Source organism: Artibeus jamaicensis, unplaced genomic scaffold (assembly GCF_021234435.1).
Source record: "Artibeus jamaicensis isolate MK-2021 breed Jamaican fruit bat unplaced genomic scaffold, CSHL_Jam_final contig_233, whole genome shotgun sequence".
Classification (NCBI taxonomy): Eukaryota; Metazoa; Chordata; class Mammalia; order Chiroptera; family Phyllostomidae; genus Artibeus; species Artibeus jamaicensis.
This window is the reverse complement of record NW_026521486.1, coordinates 20,971,426-20,988,114: the sequence shown is the minus strand read 5'-3', so window position 1 is coordinate 20,988,114 and position 16,689 is coordinate 20,971,426. Positions and strand designations below refer to the sequence as shown.

The 16,689-nt window shown below is 51.2% G+C and overlaps 1 protein-coding gene across 2 annotated transcripts in view; it reads left to right on the top strand.

Annotated features, from left to right (window-relative positions):
* Positions 1–16,689, top strand: part of VWF (von Willebrand factor) — a 121,405-nt gene that overhangs the window by 74,369 nt on the left and 30,347 nt on the right. For both annotated transcript variants that reach the window (XM_037160260.2, XM_053661732.1), the window contains exons 28-38: positions 369–1,747; positions 3,087–3,203; positions 3,297–3,437; positions 3,730–3,873; positions 5,868–6,032; positions 6,936–6,979; positions 7,263–7,440; positions 12,309–12,529; positions 13,611–13,803; positions 14,002–14,343; positions 14,655–14,854. In XM_037160260.2, the coding sequence (XP_037016155.2) occupies positions 369–1,747; positions 3,087–3,203; positions 3,297–3,437; positions 3,730–3,873; positions 5,868–6,032; positions 6,936–6,979; positions 7,263–7,440; positions 12,309–12,529; positions 13,611–13,803; positions 14,002–14,343; positions 14,655–14,854 (3,124 nt within the window). The remainder of the gene's footprint in view (positions 1–368; positions 1,748–3,086; positions 3,204–3,296; positions 3,438–3,729; positions 3,874–5,867; positions 6,033–6,935; positions 6,980–7,262; positions 7,441–12,308; positions 12,530–13,610; positions 13,804–14,001; positions 14,344–14,654; positions 14,855–16,689) is intronic.

Genomic DNA, 16,689 nt, shown 5'->3' with positions numbered 1-16,689 from the left:
GAAGGTTTGGATTGTAATTAAATATTTATATTGCTAGAGATGTAGGTTGAAAAAAAAATCAACATTTGATGGTTGCTTGGATAGCCTAGAAGCAAGAAAGATTCTTTTTCAGGGTCTAGTACAGGTTAAAGCTTCGGCTTGTAGAGTCCAGGGAAGCCTTTGGTGTGTGTGTACGGAGTCAGGGGAAATGCTATTTGGGGACATATGTTAAGAAATGATGTCTCACGTGGGTGCAGAGTGACCCGTGGGAGCTCTGTTTGAGGTGGACCAGGCTGCAGGTGTATGGAAATGCGTGCTGTGGTTCTGAGCAGGGCTGAGATGTGCTCGGCGCTTCTTCCAGAACCCTCTCCGTTTCTCTCCCTCTGCAGTCACTGTGATGGCGTCAACCTCACCTGTGAGGCCTGCAGGGACCCCGGAGGCCTAGAGGTGCCCCCCACCGAGGTCCCGGTCAGCCCTACCACCCCGTACCTGGAGGACACCCCGGAGCCGCCACTGCACGACTTCCACTGCAGCAAGCTGCTGGACCTGGTCTTCCTGCTGGACGGCTCCTCCAAGCTGTCCGAGACCGAGTTCGAGGTGCTGAAGGTCTTCGTGGTGGGCATGATGGAGCGCCTGCACATCTCCCAGAAGCGGATCCGCGTGGCCCTGGTGGAGTACCACGAGGGCTCCCATGCCTACCTCCAGCTCCGGGACCGGAAGCGGCCCTCTGAGCTGCGGCGCATTGCCAGCCAGGTGAAGTATGCGGGCAGCACGGTGGCCTCCACCACCGAGGTCCTCAAGTACACGCTCTTCCAAATCTTCGGCAAGATTGATCGCCCCGAGGCCTCCCGCGTGGCCCTGCTCCTGATGGCCAGCCAGGAGCCTCCGAGGTTGGCCCGGAACTTGGCCCGTTATGTCCAGGGCCTGAAGAAGAAGAAGGTCATCGTGGTCCCAGTGGGCATCGGGCCGCACGTGAACCTCAAGCAGATCCACCTCATTGAGAAGCAGGCCCCTGAGAACAAGGCCTTTGTGCTCAGCAGTGTGGACGAGCTGGAGCAGCGAAGGGATGAGATCATTAGCTACCTCTGTGACCTCGCTCCCGAAGCCCTGGCACCTACACAGCCCCCACCCGTGGCGCAAATCACTGTGGGTCCGGAGCTCCTGGGGCCTTCGTCCCTGGGGCCCAAGAGGAACTCCATGGTTCTGGACGTGGTGTTTGTTCTAGAGGGGTCGGACCAAATTGGTGAGGCCAACTTCAACAGGAGCAAGGAGTTCATGGAGGAGGTGATCCAGCGGATGGACGTGGGCCAGGATGCCATCCACATCACGGTGCTGCAGTACTCGTACACGGTGACCGTGGAGGCCACCTTCAGCGAGACCCAGTCCAAGGGGGACGTCCTGCGGAGGGTGCGCGAGATCCGCTACCAGGGTGGCAACAGCACCAACACGGGGCTGGCCCTGCAGTATGTGTCCGAGCACAGCTTCTCGGCCAGCCAGGGGGACCGGGAGCAGGCCCCTAACCTGGTCTACATGGTCACGGGGAGCCCCGCCTCGGACGTGATCACGCGGATGCCCGGAGACATCCAGGTGGTGCCCATCGGGGTGGGCCCTCACGCCAGCGTGCCGGAGCTGGAGAGGATCGGCTGGCCCAACGCCCCCATCCTCATCCAGGACTTCGAGACGCTCCCCAGGGAGGCTCCGGACCTGGTGCTGCAGAGGTGCTGTTCCGGGGAGGGGCTGCGGATCCCCACCCTCTCCCCCGCCCCAGGTACGTGGGCACCACACACAGGCGCCGGGGGAGGGGGGGGCCTTGGCAGAGGTGCGGCTCCCGGGTTCTAACCCTGGCTCCCCCCGCTCCGCACCTTCGGTCACATCCTGCTTCCCAGCGCCTGTGTCCTCGCCTCCCAGGCAGGGAGGTGCGTCTCCGATCCTCTAGTGGGGAGGATCTCTTCTTGTCAGTTCAAAAGTAATGCACGTCTACTGTTCAGATTTAAACAATACCCAAGATACGGGGTAAAGGATAGGAGTTTATCACACAGCCGCCTCCCATCGAGTCCCAGCCCCTGCCCGGGAGGTGACCCGCTGAATCCGGTGACTATCAGCTGCTTGACCACACTGGCTGGATACAGTTATTCCGAGTGGCTGGCATTCCTGGGGGCAAGGCTGGGAAGCTAGGTGACAGGTAACAGGTGAAGTCGTCGGAAGCTGTATCCAGGCTGCCTCGGTTTGAATCTCTCCTCTGCCACTTACTCACTGGGTAGTTTTGGGCAATTTTTTTGTTTTTCCTAATAATTTTGGGTAAGTTCATCTGTAAAATGGGGATAATAATAGGACTTATTTGAAAAATGCTTAGAATAATTTCCAGCACACAGCAAGTGCTCAAAAACTGCTACTGCTGCTGTGATTATTGCTTTCTCAAATTCTTAATGGAGAGTGCTGTCTAGTCAGTTCCTCCTTCTTGAACGTCCTTATCCGGCGTGTTTGGGAGCCTCCCAGAGTCACTGGCCTCCTTTTAAGGTCTCTTCATTCTCACACTCGGTATCAGTGCTGTTGCTTCTTTGTTTTTGCTTTAATCAGAGCCCCGGGTTTATTTAAAATCTTGTGACATTTCTGCAGAGCAGAACAGCATCATCTTATCAGTCTCCGAATGGCCTTTTGGCCAGAGTCAGTGCCTCACTCTGATCACAGCTGTGTTCAAACTGTGTTAACCTGAGCTCTAGGCATTTATAACAGGATGCTTTATAGCACTCACCTGCGCATAAGACCCGAGGACACACCAGCTCATCTTCCGGGGACTTGCTGCTGCTCCATTTCCCTTTGCCGTCTCCCTGTCTGGTTGCTGCAGTATCTCTCTCCATTCTAGAAGGATGGCCACCTCCTCTTACTGAGGGAGCAGATGCCTCTTGCTTTCATCCGGAGGCATTTAGGTTGCCTTTGCGTGGCACTGGAGTCCCCCCCATGCCTCCGGTCCTGGCCCCTCCCTGGGCCCCTCCCTCCCCTGTGGCCCGTCTTGCCACCCTGCACGCCCGCCCGTTTGACTCGGCTGTCTCCTGCTGTGGCCTGTGCCCTGCCGTGGCCGTGTGCTCCCCTCCCTGCTCTCCTTGCAGACTGCAGCCAGCCCTTGGACGTGGTCCTCCTCCTGGACGGCTCCTCCGGCCCTTTGGTGTCTCACTTCGACGAAATGAAGCGTTTCGCCAAGGCTTTCATTTCAAAAGCCAACATAGGTGAGTGGTGTGCCCGAAGGGCAGGTTGGACAGGGGCTCTTCCTGGGGCCCTGTCCGCTCCAAAGCGCTCTTCTGTGTCCCTTTTCCCGTCAGGGCCTCAGCTCACGCAGGTGTCGGTGCTGCAGTACGGGAGCATCACCACCATCGACGTGCCGTGGAATGTGGCCCAGGAGAAGTCCAACCTGATGGGCCTCGTGGACTACATGCAGCAGGAGCGAGGCCCCAGCAAAATCGGTAATGTGGGCTGTGGGCTGGGGTGCAGGGGCTGCGTCTGGTCCTCATTCTCTGCATGAGTGACCAGTGGCCTTGGCCTTAGTTTCCTTTCCTGTACAGTAAGGGCCTAGCTGTTCTTTCAGGTCTTGTCCAGATCCCACCTGTGTGTGAACCTCTCCGAGTCTCCGAATCTCCGAATCATCCCGTTTTGGTGGCCCACGGGTCCGTGGAGAGACAGGATGCCTCGCTGGCTTCAGAAACCCCATTTCCCGCGGTCAGGACTAACGTGGTGTGGTCTGTTCTCCACTCTCAGGGGATGCTTTGGGCTTTGCTGTGCGATACATCACTTCAGAAGACCACGGTGCCAGGCCTCGGGCCTCTAAGGCGGTGGTCATCCTGGTCACGGATGTCTCCACAGATTCGGTGGCTGCAGCAGCCGATGCCGCCAGATCCAACCGTGAGTGTCCAGCAGACGGTCCTGAGGCTGTGCAGAACTGCCAGAGGACTGAGCGTGGGAAGGTGTTACTTTCGGGAGTCCTGGCTGATGTAAATGCTCAGCGCCCACATGTGGCTTGGTTTCAAATGGCAGGAAACTGTCCAATCCCTGTGTTGTTTGGAAACCAACTAGTAATAATTGTATGTTTACCAAAATGATATACAATCGTATGTCGTTTGTCTGCATTCTTTAGATTTTAACCTTGAATAAATTGCTGCATATTTTTCCTTCGTGTCCAAGGGTGGGTCATACCTCACACTTTTTCTTTCTAAAGTGGTGTCCTGGTCCCTTACATGTCTGAGGCCAGGGGACTCATTGCAGGGCCTTGAGAACCACCTGGAACCTTTGGGCATTCAGAGCCCTTTTCCAGTACCAGCCCGACGGGTTTGGGGGTGCAGGAGGGACGCGAGGCAAAGGCTGCTGCTTTAGGAAGGGGGTGATGCAGGCGTGACCAGCCTTGGTGTCCTGAGACTGTGTCAACAGAACGTGAGCTCAGACAGGTGGCGTGGTGCTGAGGGGCCAGGGGAGGGCACGGTGTTAGGTCCCCTCAGGGCCACCTGGAAAATTGTTCATCCTTTAGTCCTTGTTCCGGAGTTGTCTTTTCTCTGATGTCTTCCTGTGAGTCGGTCACTCCGTTTTCTGTGCTGCATCCGAACTGCTCAAAATGTGCAAACCACGTTGTGTTTTTTGTTGTTGCGTCTCTGTTTCCGGCACAAACTGGCGGTTCTTTGAAGGCAAGGGCAAACTCTTGCTCATTTTTATGTCCTCTGTGCACACACATACTCGTTGCTCAGCCCCGTGACATTTTCCCTTCTCTTCTCACGCACACACTGGGTGCTCTCCTTCAGGGTCATTTATAGACCACTGACTTCGAAATCCCCACCTCCTGCCTGCATCTCTCGCTTCAACTCCACCTCGGTGCTCCAGCAGGCGAGTCAGCATAAATCAAATTCCTGACCTTGTCTCCCAGATCTCCTCTTGTGCTGGTCTTTCCCATCTTTTACAGAAAACAGCACTTCCATTCTTGTCATTGCTCAGATCCCAAACCTCAGCGTCCATTCCTCTTTTTCTCTCACGCCTCCATTCATTCCATCGGCAAATCATAGCTCCGTCTTCAAAATATATTGAGGGCCCCGCCACACTGTGCCACCTGATCCAAGCCCCCATCCTCTCTCACCAGATTACTGTAATGTCTGTCTAGCTGGAGCCCAGCTTCCACCCTTGTTCCCTGTGGTTCATAGTCAACACAGCTGCTGTAGCGACTCTGCAGCTCACGTCACTCCTCGGCTCCGAAGCCCTGCCTGGCTTGCCGTTTTTCCACTCAGAGAACGCACTAAGTCCTCACTGTGGCCCATGAAGCTGTGCGTGGGCTGTGCCCCACCTCCCCCGTTTGCCCTGCTCCTACCACCCTGGGGTGTGCACCACACTTGTGCCATGGGGCCTGTGCACTGCGTGTTCTCTCTGCTTGGGACGTCCTCTTGGCTCCTTCCATCCTGACTCCAGGTCTTCACTCAAATGCTCTCTCTTCACCGAACACAAAGAGAACCACCTTGGATGAAGCAGTAACTTCCGCTTCGGCCCATGAGCACTCCCACACCCCGTTTTGTTTTTTCCCGAGCACTATCCACATCTGAAATATCAATATGGGGTATTTACTTCTTTGGCTGTTTGTTGTCTGTCTGTCTCCAGTGTAAGCTCCATGAGGACAGGGCCCTCATCTGCTTGGTTCGCTGCATCCCCATTGCTTAGAATAATACCTGACGCCGAGTGTGAGCTCATTAACACTGGGCACTGACTGAACATCCTCCTCACGGGGAATGTGTACACGACCAGTTTGGAAAATGTGAGGCTCTAGACAGATGCAGGGTGTAGCTTCAGGCTAGTCCATTTTTTGCCCACCTGACTGACCAAAGCTGGTTAACAGAGACCCTTTCCTGTTCCTTTGCTAACTCCAGGAGTGACAGTCTTCCCCATTGGAATTGGGGATCGGTATGACACAGCCCAGCTGAGAATCTTGGCCGGCCCAGACGCCAGCTCCAACGTGGTGAAGCTCCAGCGGATTGAAGACCTCCCCACCATGGTCTCCCTGGGCAACTCCTTCCTCCACAAGCTGTGCTCTGGTGAGTCTTGTAGTATTTTCTTCCCTCCTCAAAACACAAAAACAAGGACGACAAAACCTATTTCAGAGACCTGAGGGTGTCCATGCCCAGGATTTGCCCTGCAGTGAAGATTCTTATCTAGACCAGGACCTTTAAGTTTCTGTGCACAGAAAGTTTGTGGTACTAACGCCAGCTCTCTGTGAATAGCCCTCTTCCCATTCTAAGCGCCCATCCATACTTTAGCAGAAAAAGCCCACGCTCAGTTGTACACCGAGATACTGGATAAAGAAGAGGGAGAGAGGACAGGGGACCTCGACATCCTGCAGTGGACGGTCTTCTACCCCATGCCCTACACTCCCTCTCAGCAAGAGTACATGGGGCTTTGGAAATGCAATAGCATAGAACAGAAGGTCAAAGCGCCATAGTTTAAGTGGGCTTAAGGTTAGAAACCTTCCTTTAACCACATGATTTCTTTTACCTGGTTTGCTATGTTTTCCTAATGTAATTAGCAACGAGTCAAAACCTACTGCAGAGTTACTGCCTTTCCTTCCTGGTAGGAATTTTCCAGATCTCTTTGAAGTTTTCAGGATCTTGCCTCATTTCCTCCCTGCTCCCCGCATAGGCACTGAACTACCAAAGAGGAAAAGGAGACACTGACCATGAAAAAGCGTATGAACCATAGTGGTTGCCCTGTTTCACTATCGCTAGCAACACAATGATAAATAATCACAGAGCCAGCCCGAAAAACCTGGGATCCTGCCTCTTACCTGGTGTACCCACACCCTCACTGTTAAATTCACTCAGATTCTTTTCAGAGTTAAATTGACCTCAAGAACTAGCCTGGGTAGCCAAGCACACATCGTGAATGGCTGAGAATTTCTGGGTGATAGGCGGGAACTTAGATCTTGTTTGTATCTGTTTCAGGGTTCGTTAGAGTTTGCGTGGATGAGGATGGGAATGAGAAGCGGGTAAGTTCCCTTCTGTTGACTTTCTAAGAAAAATAAGTGTAGATTTTGAGCCCTTGTTCCTCCTTGTTAGCTTTTCTTTCCTTCTTATGGTCCTGGTCCAATTCTACTTTTTACCATTACTGCCTGTTTTTTGTGGGGGAAGGTAGGGGCAGCTCACCTGAGAAGCTTGTCTTCTGTATCCTGACTCCTTGCCATTTAGGCCTGTGTCCAAGTCCTGTAGATGGGCTTCCAGTTGGAGTGCCTCATCCCATGTCCAGCTTAAATCTGGTTCTTCCTTCTGCAGCCTGGGGACGTCTGGACCTTGCCAGATCAGTGCCACACAGTGACTTGCCTGCCAGATGGCCAGACCTTGCTGAACAGTCATCGGGTCAACTGCGATCGGGGGCCAAGGCCTTCCTGCCCCAACAGCCAGGCCCCCATCAGAGTGGAAGAGACCTGTGGCTGCCGCTGGGCCTGCCCCTGTGAGTACTTGGCTTCACCAGCCTAGACAGTCTTAAAGGGGCAGTGCTTTTAGCTGGGCTGTGCAGAGAGGCAGACCCAAAGCTGACCAGCCCAGAGGTACCCCTTCCCTCCTCGCCACGTGCACAGTGCCACCTTCACCCAGGTCCCCTCCCGCCCATGTCCTCCGGACATGTGTGCATTCAGTCCCAGGAATCCCTGCTGTCTTCCTGTGTCTTTGGAGGGTTCTTCTCAGGTGATGCATAACCAGAAGGAAGAACTGACTTTCTGTGGTCAGCTTGGCTGTTGGCAGCCTTTAGGAATCTATGCAGTGGAAGTGCAATAGTGAGAGAGACACCCCCAGAAAACCCAATCACACCTGCAGCTGTAGCAGAGATGGGTGCAGGTAGTTTATTATCACAGTGGCCTGGTTTAGGAGAAGGACATCTTCCTCTCCCATTTCGTACAAGGCTGTGGAGAGATTTCATCCATGGCGGTGGGTAGTCCTCTGTCTCATGGTTGGGAGAATGGCTGCTTATGATAACATCCCAAGTAGCAGTGGATAGATCATAATTATTATATTGAACAGACACACTTGTAGGGTGCAATAAAAGCCGTGTTTTGTTCTCAGAATTTATTTAGTGGGATAACTTTTCTCCCTGGACTGAATAAAAACTCTACCAGACCTCACGTGACTTCAGCTTATCCATAATGAGTGCTATGGATCCCTCTAAATGATAAAAATTAGTCTCAATTTGGTAATTAGATGCCCTCTCTTGTGTAATAATCAAAGCCTTGACCTTGAGTTAGACTTAAAACACCTCCCTGATCTCCACTTGGGCCGCTTGGTTCTGGGAAAGGGGTGAGGTCAGCTTATTTCCCAGCCTGGAGCACGAGAAAGGGGGTGGGAAGAGGGCGCAGCAGGGTCAGGAGGCTCTTGCGTCGCTGCGCTTCTGTGAGAAGGCTCTGCACCCCCTGGCCTGGCAGGTGCTTAGGCAGCCGCTGGTTCTGGCCTGGTCTCTTGATTTCCTAAGAGGCCCCCTTGTATTTCTCTGACATTCCATGTTGGGGTGCAAGAAGTAGTCCATAGGCTTTGGCTGGGTGCTGCTTCTCCCTGATACTCTACTGTTTTTTGTTTTTTTTTTTACATTAAACTTGTCATAAGTTCTCTCTGTTTTGGGGTCCTTCTTGTCCCTTAGCAGAAGTTCTCTTAGGATCAGATTTAGAACAATACCAGGTCATTATTTTTTCACAGGTCCTGTATCTTGTCCCCAGGACTCACGTACACCTTCGTCCCACTGTTGGAGGGTGGTGCACCTCATTCCCCAGACAGGAGCAAGTCTCCCCCTCACTGCCTGGCCGCCTGTGGCCAAGGGCCATAGCTCCTCTTAGATTCTTCTGGTGTATGTCAGACACTGGTTCCATTACTGCGTGGAACACAAACCCATCGCTAGGAGCAGCCTCTTGCAAGTCCTGCTCATAGGCCTGGGTGTCCCATGTGCCCCTGGTGGGGTACGTGGGGATGGGAGACTCACAACACAGTAGCAGCTGTCTTCGTAAATTCGGTCCATCAGTGCCTCTCTGACACTTTTTTATCCTAAAATGAGCAAAGGGCTTTAGGTGTGATAACACTAGATTTTGGCCATTAAGAAAACCATTTTATAACTTTTGAATAATTTCAGGCTTACAAAAAAGTTGCGTAACAATGGTGTAAGGAATTCCTGTATACTTCCACCCAGAGTTTACTCTCTTAGATAATCACAGTAAAATGATCAAAATAAGGAAATTAACGTCACTAAAGTACTATTATCTTACTCAGGTTTTGCCACTTGTCCCACTGACATCCTTCTTTTCGTGTGTAGGATACAACCCAGAATCACGTGTTATATTTAGTTGTCATGTCTCCATAGACTTCTTAAATCTGTGATAATCCCTTAGTATTTCTTTGATCTTGATGACCTCGATATTTTGAAGAGTCCTGGCTTTTGTAGACTGTCCCTGGATTTGAGTTAAATTCAGGTTACACATTTTGACACACATACCCCAGAAGACACGCTGTGCTGTTTTTGATGTATCAGGAGGAGGCACATGATGTCATTTTGCCCTATTATTAGGGATGTTCAGTGTCCTCACCTGGTTAAGGTGGTATTCACCTGGTGTCCTCACTGAAACGTTGTTCTTTCCCTCCTTGCACTTAAATAATTATCATGTGCAGAGATACTTCGAAACTATGGAAATGTATTTTTCTCCGGCTAAGTTTAGCATGCATTCATAATCCTTGCCCGAAACAGTTCTTACTGCGGCGTTTGCCACAGAGCGATTTTCAACTTCCACCATCCCCTCTGTATTTGCTAGTTTCAATTCTATTGAAAGGAAGAGATTTTCTTCTCTGTTATTTGTTAACTCAATTAATTTCTATCAATATGGACTCATGAGTTCTTATTTTAGTCTATGGAATAAGTCAATTACTAGCATTATTTATCTTCTTGCTCCAAGGGTCCAAGAGTTGGCTACAGGGAGCCCTTCCAAATGGGCTCTCATGTCCTGTTGACACGTCCACCCCACTTCCCCTCTCAGGCAGAGCCTGCCTGTCAGTATTCACAATGGATTTATACATTGGTTTAATCCCAGAGTGCACAAAAAGTGGCTTCAGAATCACTAACCAATACTTATGTGAAAAACAGGCCCACTAAGTGGAGAGTATGATATTTGCGTACAACTCTGTCCTTACTCATTGAGTCTCTGCAGTAAATTCCCCCCGAAGTTGCTTAGGCTGCCGGCCCCCCTCCGTGCAGTTATCCGTTCATCACCGTTTGTTTAATTATTTCTGTTTGTACTCCATTTTGGATTTCCCTCATCCCCATCTGAGCTGATTTTAATTATATATTTGTTTTTGGTTTGTGAAGACTATTACCATAGTCTTAAGTGGCAGAACACTACAGAAAAGTACACAGGTGGTCCTCGACTTACAATGATGTGACTTAACAGGTTTTCGACTTCACAGTGGTGGGAAAGCCATGAGTAGTCAGTAGCAACTGTACTTCCAGTCCTGAATTTTGGTCACTTCTGGGCCAGCTACGTGCGGTACGATCCTCTGTCGTGATGCTGGGCAGTGCAGGGGGCCGCGGCTCTCATGTGGCCGCCCAATCACGAGGGTGAACCACAGACACTCTGTGGTGTGTTCACTGTGTTAGATGATTTTGCTGATGGACGGCTACAGCTGTGGGCTAATGTCAGTGATCTGAGCACGTGCAAGGTAGGCCAAGCTGAGCCATGAGGTTCATTATGTCGTGTGCCTTAAATGCATTTTCAACTTACAATAGATTTATTGGGGTGTAACCCCTCCCTGGGTCAAGGAGCATCTGAATTCAGAAATGTTACCCTTTTCTTTCCTGTATTTTCTCCGCTCATTCCCACCTGTTATTCCTTGGGGGTAGCCAGTTTCATTCACTTCTGGCTTATCCTTCTTTACAAATGAGCTTTGCCATTTTTGACTTAAAAATATTTCTTAGACATCCTCCTTATCAGTTCAAAGAGAGCAGGCGGGATAAGAGATGTTCACAGAAGTGAAGTGATTCACCCAAGGTCACAGTGCAAAGCAGGGGTGGAACTCGGTCCCGAGTTTCTCTGGCTCTGAAGTACCTGTTTTTCAGTAACAGTTTGTCATATGGTGGCCAAAGCCACTGTCATCGACTTGCCCAGTGTGGGCCAACCCCATTTCTTTCCTTTGAGACTTACCACATTCTCCTAGAAGTTGGGGCTGGATTTCTTAAGGCTTGACAATAGTCGTAGCTGGAGTAGTTGGGACCCCTTGTAGCACTGACGTCAACGGGCCAGCAGCATTCAGCATGGTCACTTGGAAGTGACTGACTGGCTGCCCAGGGCCTTGGGGGATTTTAAGTGGAAGAGCGCTTGGAGTGGCCGCTCAGCTCTGACAGGTGGTGCATCCAGGCCCATCGTTTGTCAGTGGGGGAGCTGCGCTGAGCTTCAGGTCTCTCAGGTGGGTGGGGACGCCCAGGCCTTTCTGCGGGTGAGGGGCATTCGTGTGGCCTCACTCACCCACTGCACTGCCTCTGAGTTCTCGGGCTTTTATTGACCCACCACCATCGATGGGATTATGGTTTGTCTGGGAAGCTCAAATCCAGCTTCACTGAGGTCCGAGGTCAGCTTTCGAATCACGTATGCATGCCAGAGGTGCCTTCCACGGGGGGGTTTCACTGACTTATCTTACATGGATGCATGATGATTAGTGGCCCCAAGTGGTGTTTTAATAGGAATCTCAAGAATTTGTAGATTATGTGAGCGAATGAGTGGCCAAGTAGGGAGTGCTGAGAGCCCACCATTTGTTTTGGCTTCAGAAATATTTCTCCTGTGTGATCTCTTAAGGGATCAAGTCAACATGGCCACTTGTACCATTAGTCACTTGGCAGCGGAAAGGACACATGTGTTTTTAGGTGAGCTTTCATTACGATGAGATCGTGAGCTCATGGTTTGCTTAGCTCCTCATGATTTCAATGAGTCATAACACCCCTAGAACTTGACTTTGTTTCCTGCGCCAAGGCAGAGTAGAGCATTCAGCTTGCACGTTGCAATGCTTTTGGAAATATGGTCCTGTGATTCGCCACATTATTTTAATGTAACACTTGCCCTTCTAAGCCTTCTCTAGGAAAATATTTAACGACCAAGCAGGTATTACTTACCTGAGGCCCTGTGCCTCGCAGAACCTCCGTCTCCTAATCTGTAAAAAGGAGGAAATGAAACTACAGGACCTCAAAGGGCCCGTTCAGCTCTCAGCTCTGTTCACTGGTGTGCAACGTGGTGACACTTACTGCCTCTTCGTACACGTGGAGTCTGGCTAATGTCAGCCCCTCGTTTGCTCTCCCCTGTCCAGGTGTGTGCACGGGCAGCTCTACCCGGCACATAGTGACCTTTGACAGACAGAACTTCAAGCTGACTGGCAGCTGTTCGTACGTTCTGTTTCAAAGCAAAGAGCAGGACCTGGAGGTGATTCTCCACAATGGTGCATGCAGCCCAGTGGGTGGGCAGGTGTGCATGAAATCCATCGAGGTGAGACACGACGGCCTCTCCGTCCAGCTCCACAGCGACATGGAGGTGAGAAGCTCCTTCTGTGGGTCCCTCGGCGGGGCAGCAGCAGAACCTGGGGGCAGCCACATGGGCCTGGTGGCGGTTGGTCTTAGCGGATGCTCCTGTTAGGAACTCAGCCTTCCGTCTAGCTAGTGGGAAGGGGAGCCCCTCACCTTCCGGGGAGGGGCTTGTTGCCGTCTCCCTTGGTCTGGTTAGCTCTCCTGTTCTGGGCCCAGACTTGGCACCAGTTTTAGGTACCATTAAATGGTGAAGTCTGTGCTGGTTTCTGGCACTGGTGCAAACTGGGGCTGACGCCAGCACTGTCACCCAACAGGTGTTTCGAGCCCAGAGCCTAGGGCCTGTTAGCTTTCCAAAGGAAGCCGTGCCTCTTGGAGGGCCTTGGGGACCATGTAGGGCCTACGCAAAATGTATGGTTCCAAAGCTTGAAGAAAAAAAAAAACCCTGCAAAAACTGACTTAAATAAATGTTTGATTAAATGTTTACAAAAGGTTATATTAGGCCAACTTCTCTACCTGTTCAGTTAGAAGTCATAAATATTATATTATGTGAAAACAACTTATAGGTTTGCTGTCATGTCGTAAGACTTCTTGAATATGCACAGTGATTTCTGGAAAGTCATGGCTAGTCATCTGTTAAAAGAGTGCCTCATAGACAGACATTTTTAAAATAAAAAGAGAAAAAGCCTTCTGAAAGTTTTATAGCAAAAATTATATTCATCATGAGATGCAAATACATCAGCGTGATGATATGATGCATGATGGGGGACACTGGTGAGCCCGTGCTGAAGGAGTTGCCCTCCCCTGTGCAGTGCAGAGACTCAGGGTTCAAGGTGCGCTTCAGTCGCTGGCCTTTCGGGTTCCCCGTTCATGGCTCTCTGTATAGCATAATAGTCCGCTCTCCTGCCAAGCCCTGGGAAACACCTTTACCTTAGAAGAGCTGTGGATGAATATCAGGGTTTGCGGAAAACACTGGAGCTGAGTGTGGGGGCCGTTGGAGACCGTTGGTAACTTCAGGGAAAAGCTGAGGATGAAACTCTAGGATTCCTTATGGATATGACAACTGACGGGTGACTTTCTTCTTTGGGCAGGTGGGAGTCAATGGGAGACTGGTCTCTGTCCCTTACGTGGGTGGGGACATGGAAGTCAGCATCTACGGTGCCATCATGTATGAGATCAGATTCAATCACCTTGGCCACATCCTCACATTCACTCCCCAAATCAATGAGTTCCAGCTGCAGCTCAGCCCCAAGACCTTTGCTTCCAAGATGTATGGTCTCTGCGGTAAGAAGGCCTTCTTGACTCTCCCCCTTTTATATGTATGTACCTTCCTCGATCTACTCTCAGGCCTCTTGGATGCCTGTGGTTCTGGGTCTGGGAGCAAGATTCGGACACTGTGGGGGCTGGAGAATGACTGGGTCCCTGGCATCAATGTGTTGGCACCAGTGACCACCAATCTCGTCTCTTTTCTTGTTTCTGCAGGGATCTGTGATGAGAATGGGGACAATGACTTCATGCTGAGAAACGGCACGGTCACCACAGACTGGAAAACGCTCGTCCAAGAGTGGACCGTGCAGCAGCCAGGGAGGACTTGCCAACCCGTCCCCGGGGAGGAGTGCCCCATCTCCAGCTCCTCCCACTGCCAGGTCCTCCTCTCCGCACTGTTTGCTGATTGCCACAAGGTCCTCGCTCCAACCACCTTTTATGCCATCTGCCAGCAGGACAGCTGCCACCTGGAGCAGGTGTGCGAAGTGATTGCCTCCTATGCCCACCTCTGTCGGACCAGCGGGGTCTGTGTCGACTGGAGGAGAACAGATTTTTGTGGTGAGTGTCCCTGAGTCCCCCTAGAAATGGTGAATGCCAACTAACTGTGGGCTCGCCCCACTTCTCTGGGACCCAAAGATGTCTGGGTAACAAGGATTGAGACCCTACCTTTCCCATTACCTGGGATTCCAGTTAGGATCAAAGGAAATGGTGGACGTGTAGGTTATTTACACGTAGAATGAAAGTATGATCATCTGTTAGCATTTCTGGTGTTCAGAAACATGTGATTTTAATGTGCTAGTCCCAGATGGGCCCCTGTTTCCCTCTGGTGGCCGGGAGCCATCCAGAGCGACCTCCCTCTCCGTCCACAGCTATGTCGTGCCCACCGTCCCTGCTGTACAGCCACTGCGAGCACGACTGCTCCCGGAGCTGCGAGGGCAACTCGAGTTCCTGTGGGGACCACCCTGCGGAGGGCTGCTTCTGCCCCTCACACCACGTCATGCTGGAAGGCAGCTGTGTCCCCGAGGAGGCCTGCACCCAGTGTGTCGGGGAGGATGGAGCACGGCACCAGGTGGGCGCCCTGGGCTCTCGCCTCCCCCGGGGCTGCTTTTTTGGGGGTCAGTAGGATGAAGTGTTCACCAGTGACTGACCCCTGCCAACTTTCACAGCAGGGGTCGACTCTGAAGGTCACGGAGAGGTAGGGAAGCAGTTTGACACGGTGGCTTTTGAGTCTGATCTTGGTTCATATCTGAGTCTATCATGTATTAGCTGTGTGATTGAACAGCAAAGTGTTAACAACACTTTGTTGGTAATTACTACTACTATCACGACTTCTACCATTACATTCATGCAAATAGATGCCATAGAAACCCAGGAGGGGATGGGAGAGAATATTTTATAAGGTGATGTCCACCATTGTTAAGATATATTATATACTTTGCATTGTGCTAAGCACTACATATTTATTCTTTCAACAGTTTTTCAAAGAACACTAGCTAAACAAGTTACCCAGGGTTCTTTACTGCAGGACTCTTTAGAGCTTCTGGTGTACTAATGCACATTGCAGGTATACTATTTAAGAGGGTTTTCACTTCTCAAACTGATCTGACCGTGGAGCCTGTGTGTGTGGTGGATGAGGGAGTGTGCGTGCGTGTGCGTGTGCACGCGTTCAGGAGGCAGCCCTCGGACTAGGATTGCACAGAACACACTGGGTATGTCATACTGAGGCAGTCTTATAAACACTCACAAAACCTCTGAGAGAAAACTAAAGGTTACAGACCTTACGGCCCCGCCCATGGACACCGTGTGAAAGTGATAGGGTTGGGAGTTTGACTCAGAATTTGAAGGTGTGTCTGACTCCAAAGAGCTTGTGCATTCCAACATACAAAGGTGCCCCTTCACTGGGTCTGTTTTGGGCTGGTTTGCTTGGAAGTCATCAATTCTTCCAGCCCTGGTAGGAGTTATTGAGCACATTTTGAAAGGACCCTCTCCCAGCCTTCGACGGCGGTCCTTTCCCTCCACAGTGGACGGCGTATATGTTTGTTGGATCGGGGGTGGTGTGTGCGCACACATGTGAACATGTGCTGCGGGTCCGTTCTTCATCCTTGACTGAGAAGATTTCAGAGTATGGTTGTGGGAGGAGTACATTTGGCTTCTAGCAAAGAATGTGTTTTATGATCACATGACAAACCCAAGACCTGATGTCTCCATCATCACCATGGGGGGTCCTTTATTCCTCAGCAATAGGGTTTGGTGACTTAACACCATGTTTCCCCACAACTAGGAGGACTCATGGTAAGGCTTGCTGACCAAACTGGGGGATGATGAAAACAACAATTCCAGTAACTGCACTGGTCTGCCCCTGGCTTTGGAAGCCAGGAAATGCACAATTGTATTTGATTTTCCCCAAAGCGCTACAGAGTTGTTATTACATATCCCACTGAACGGATGAGGAAACCGAGGCTCAGACGGCACAAGGTGATAAAACCGGCATTCCTGTTCACTACACCAGGTCATCCCCCAGTGTCCGGGCCCTGCCATTGATCTCGTTTGAACTATGAGCTAAACTCTGCTCCACCTGGGTGTCTAGTGGAGCTGGACATCCATTGGGCTGTTACCTGGATGGCACATCTGCTCTGGTTTGTTGCTGGGCTCGATTACAGTAGATCCCCTTTATTTCTACTGTGGCAACTGGCGAACTAAGAGGGAAGCGCAGTCATACTCTACTGCCATGTTTCAGCTCGCTAGTGTAAGTACCTCCCTGTAGCACCATTTCCCCAAGTGAGCGGACAAAACCTTGCACTGCTCTTCCTAATTTGCACAGCTCCCGGACTCCTGCTGGGCTCAGTGATGCGTACCATCTACAGGTGGGGCTAGTACCCAGTGGGCATTTGGGACTGGTTTTGC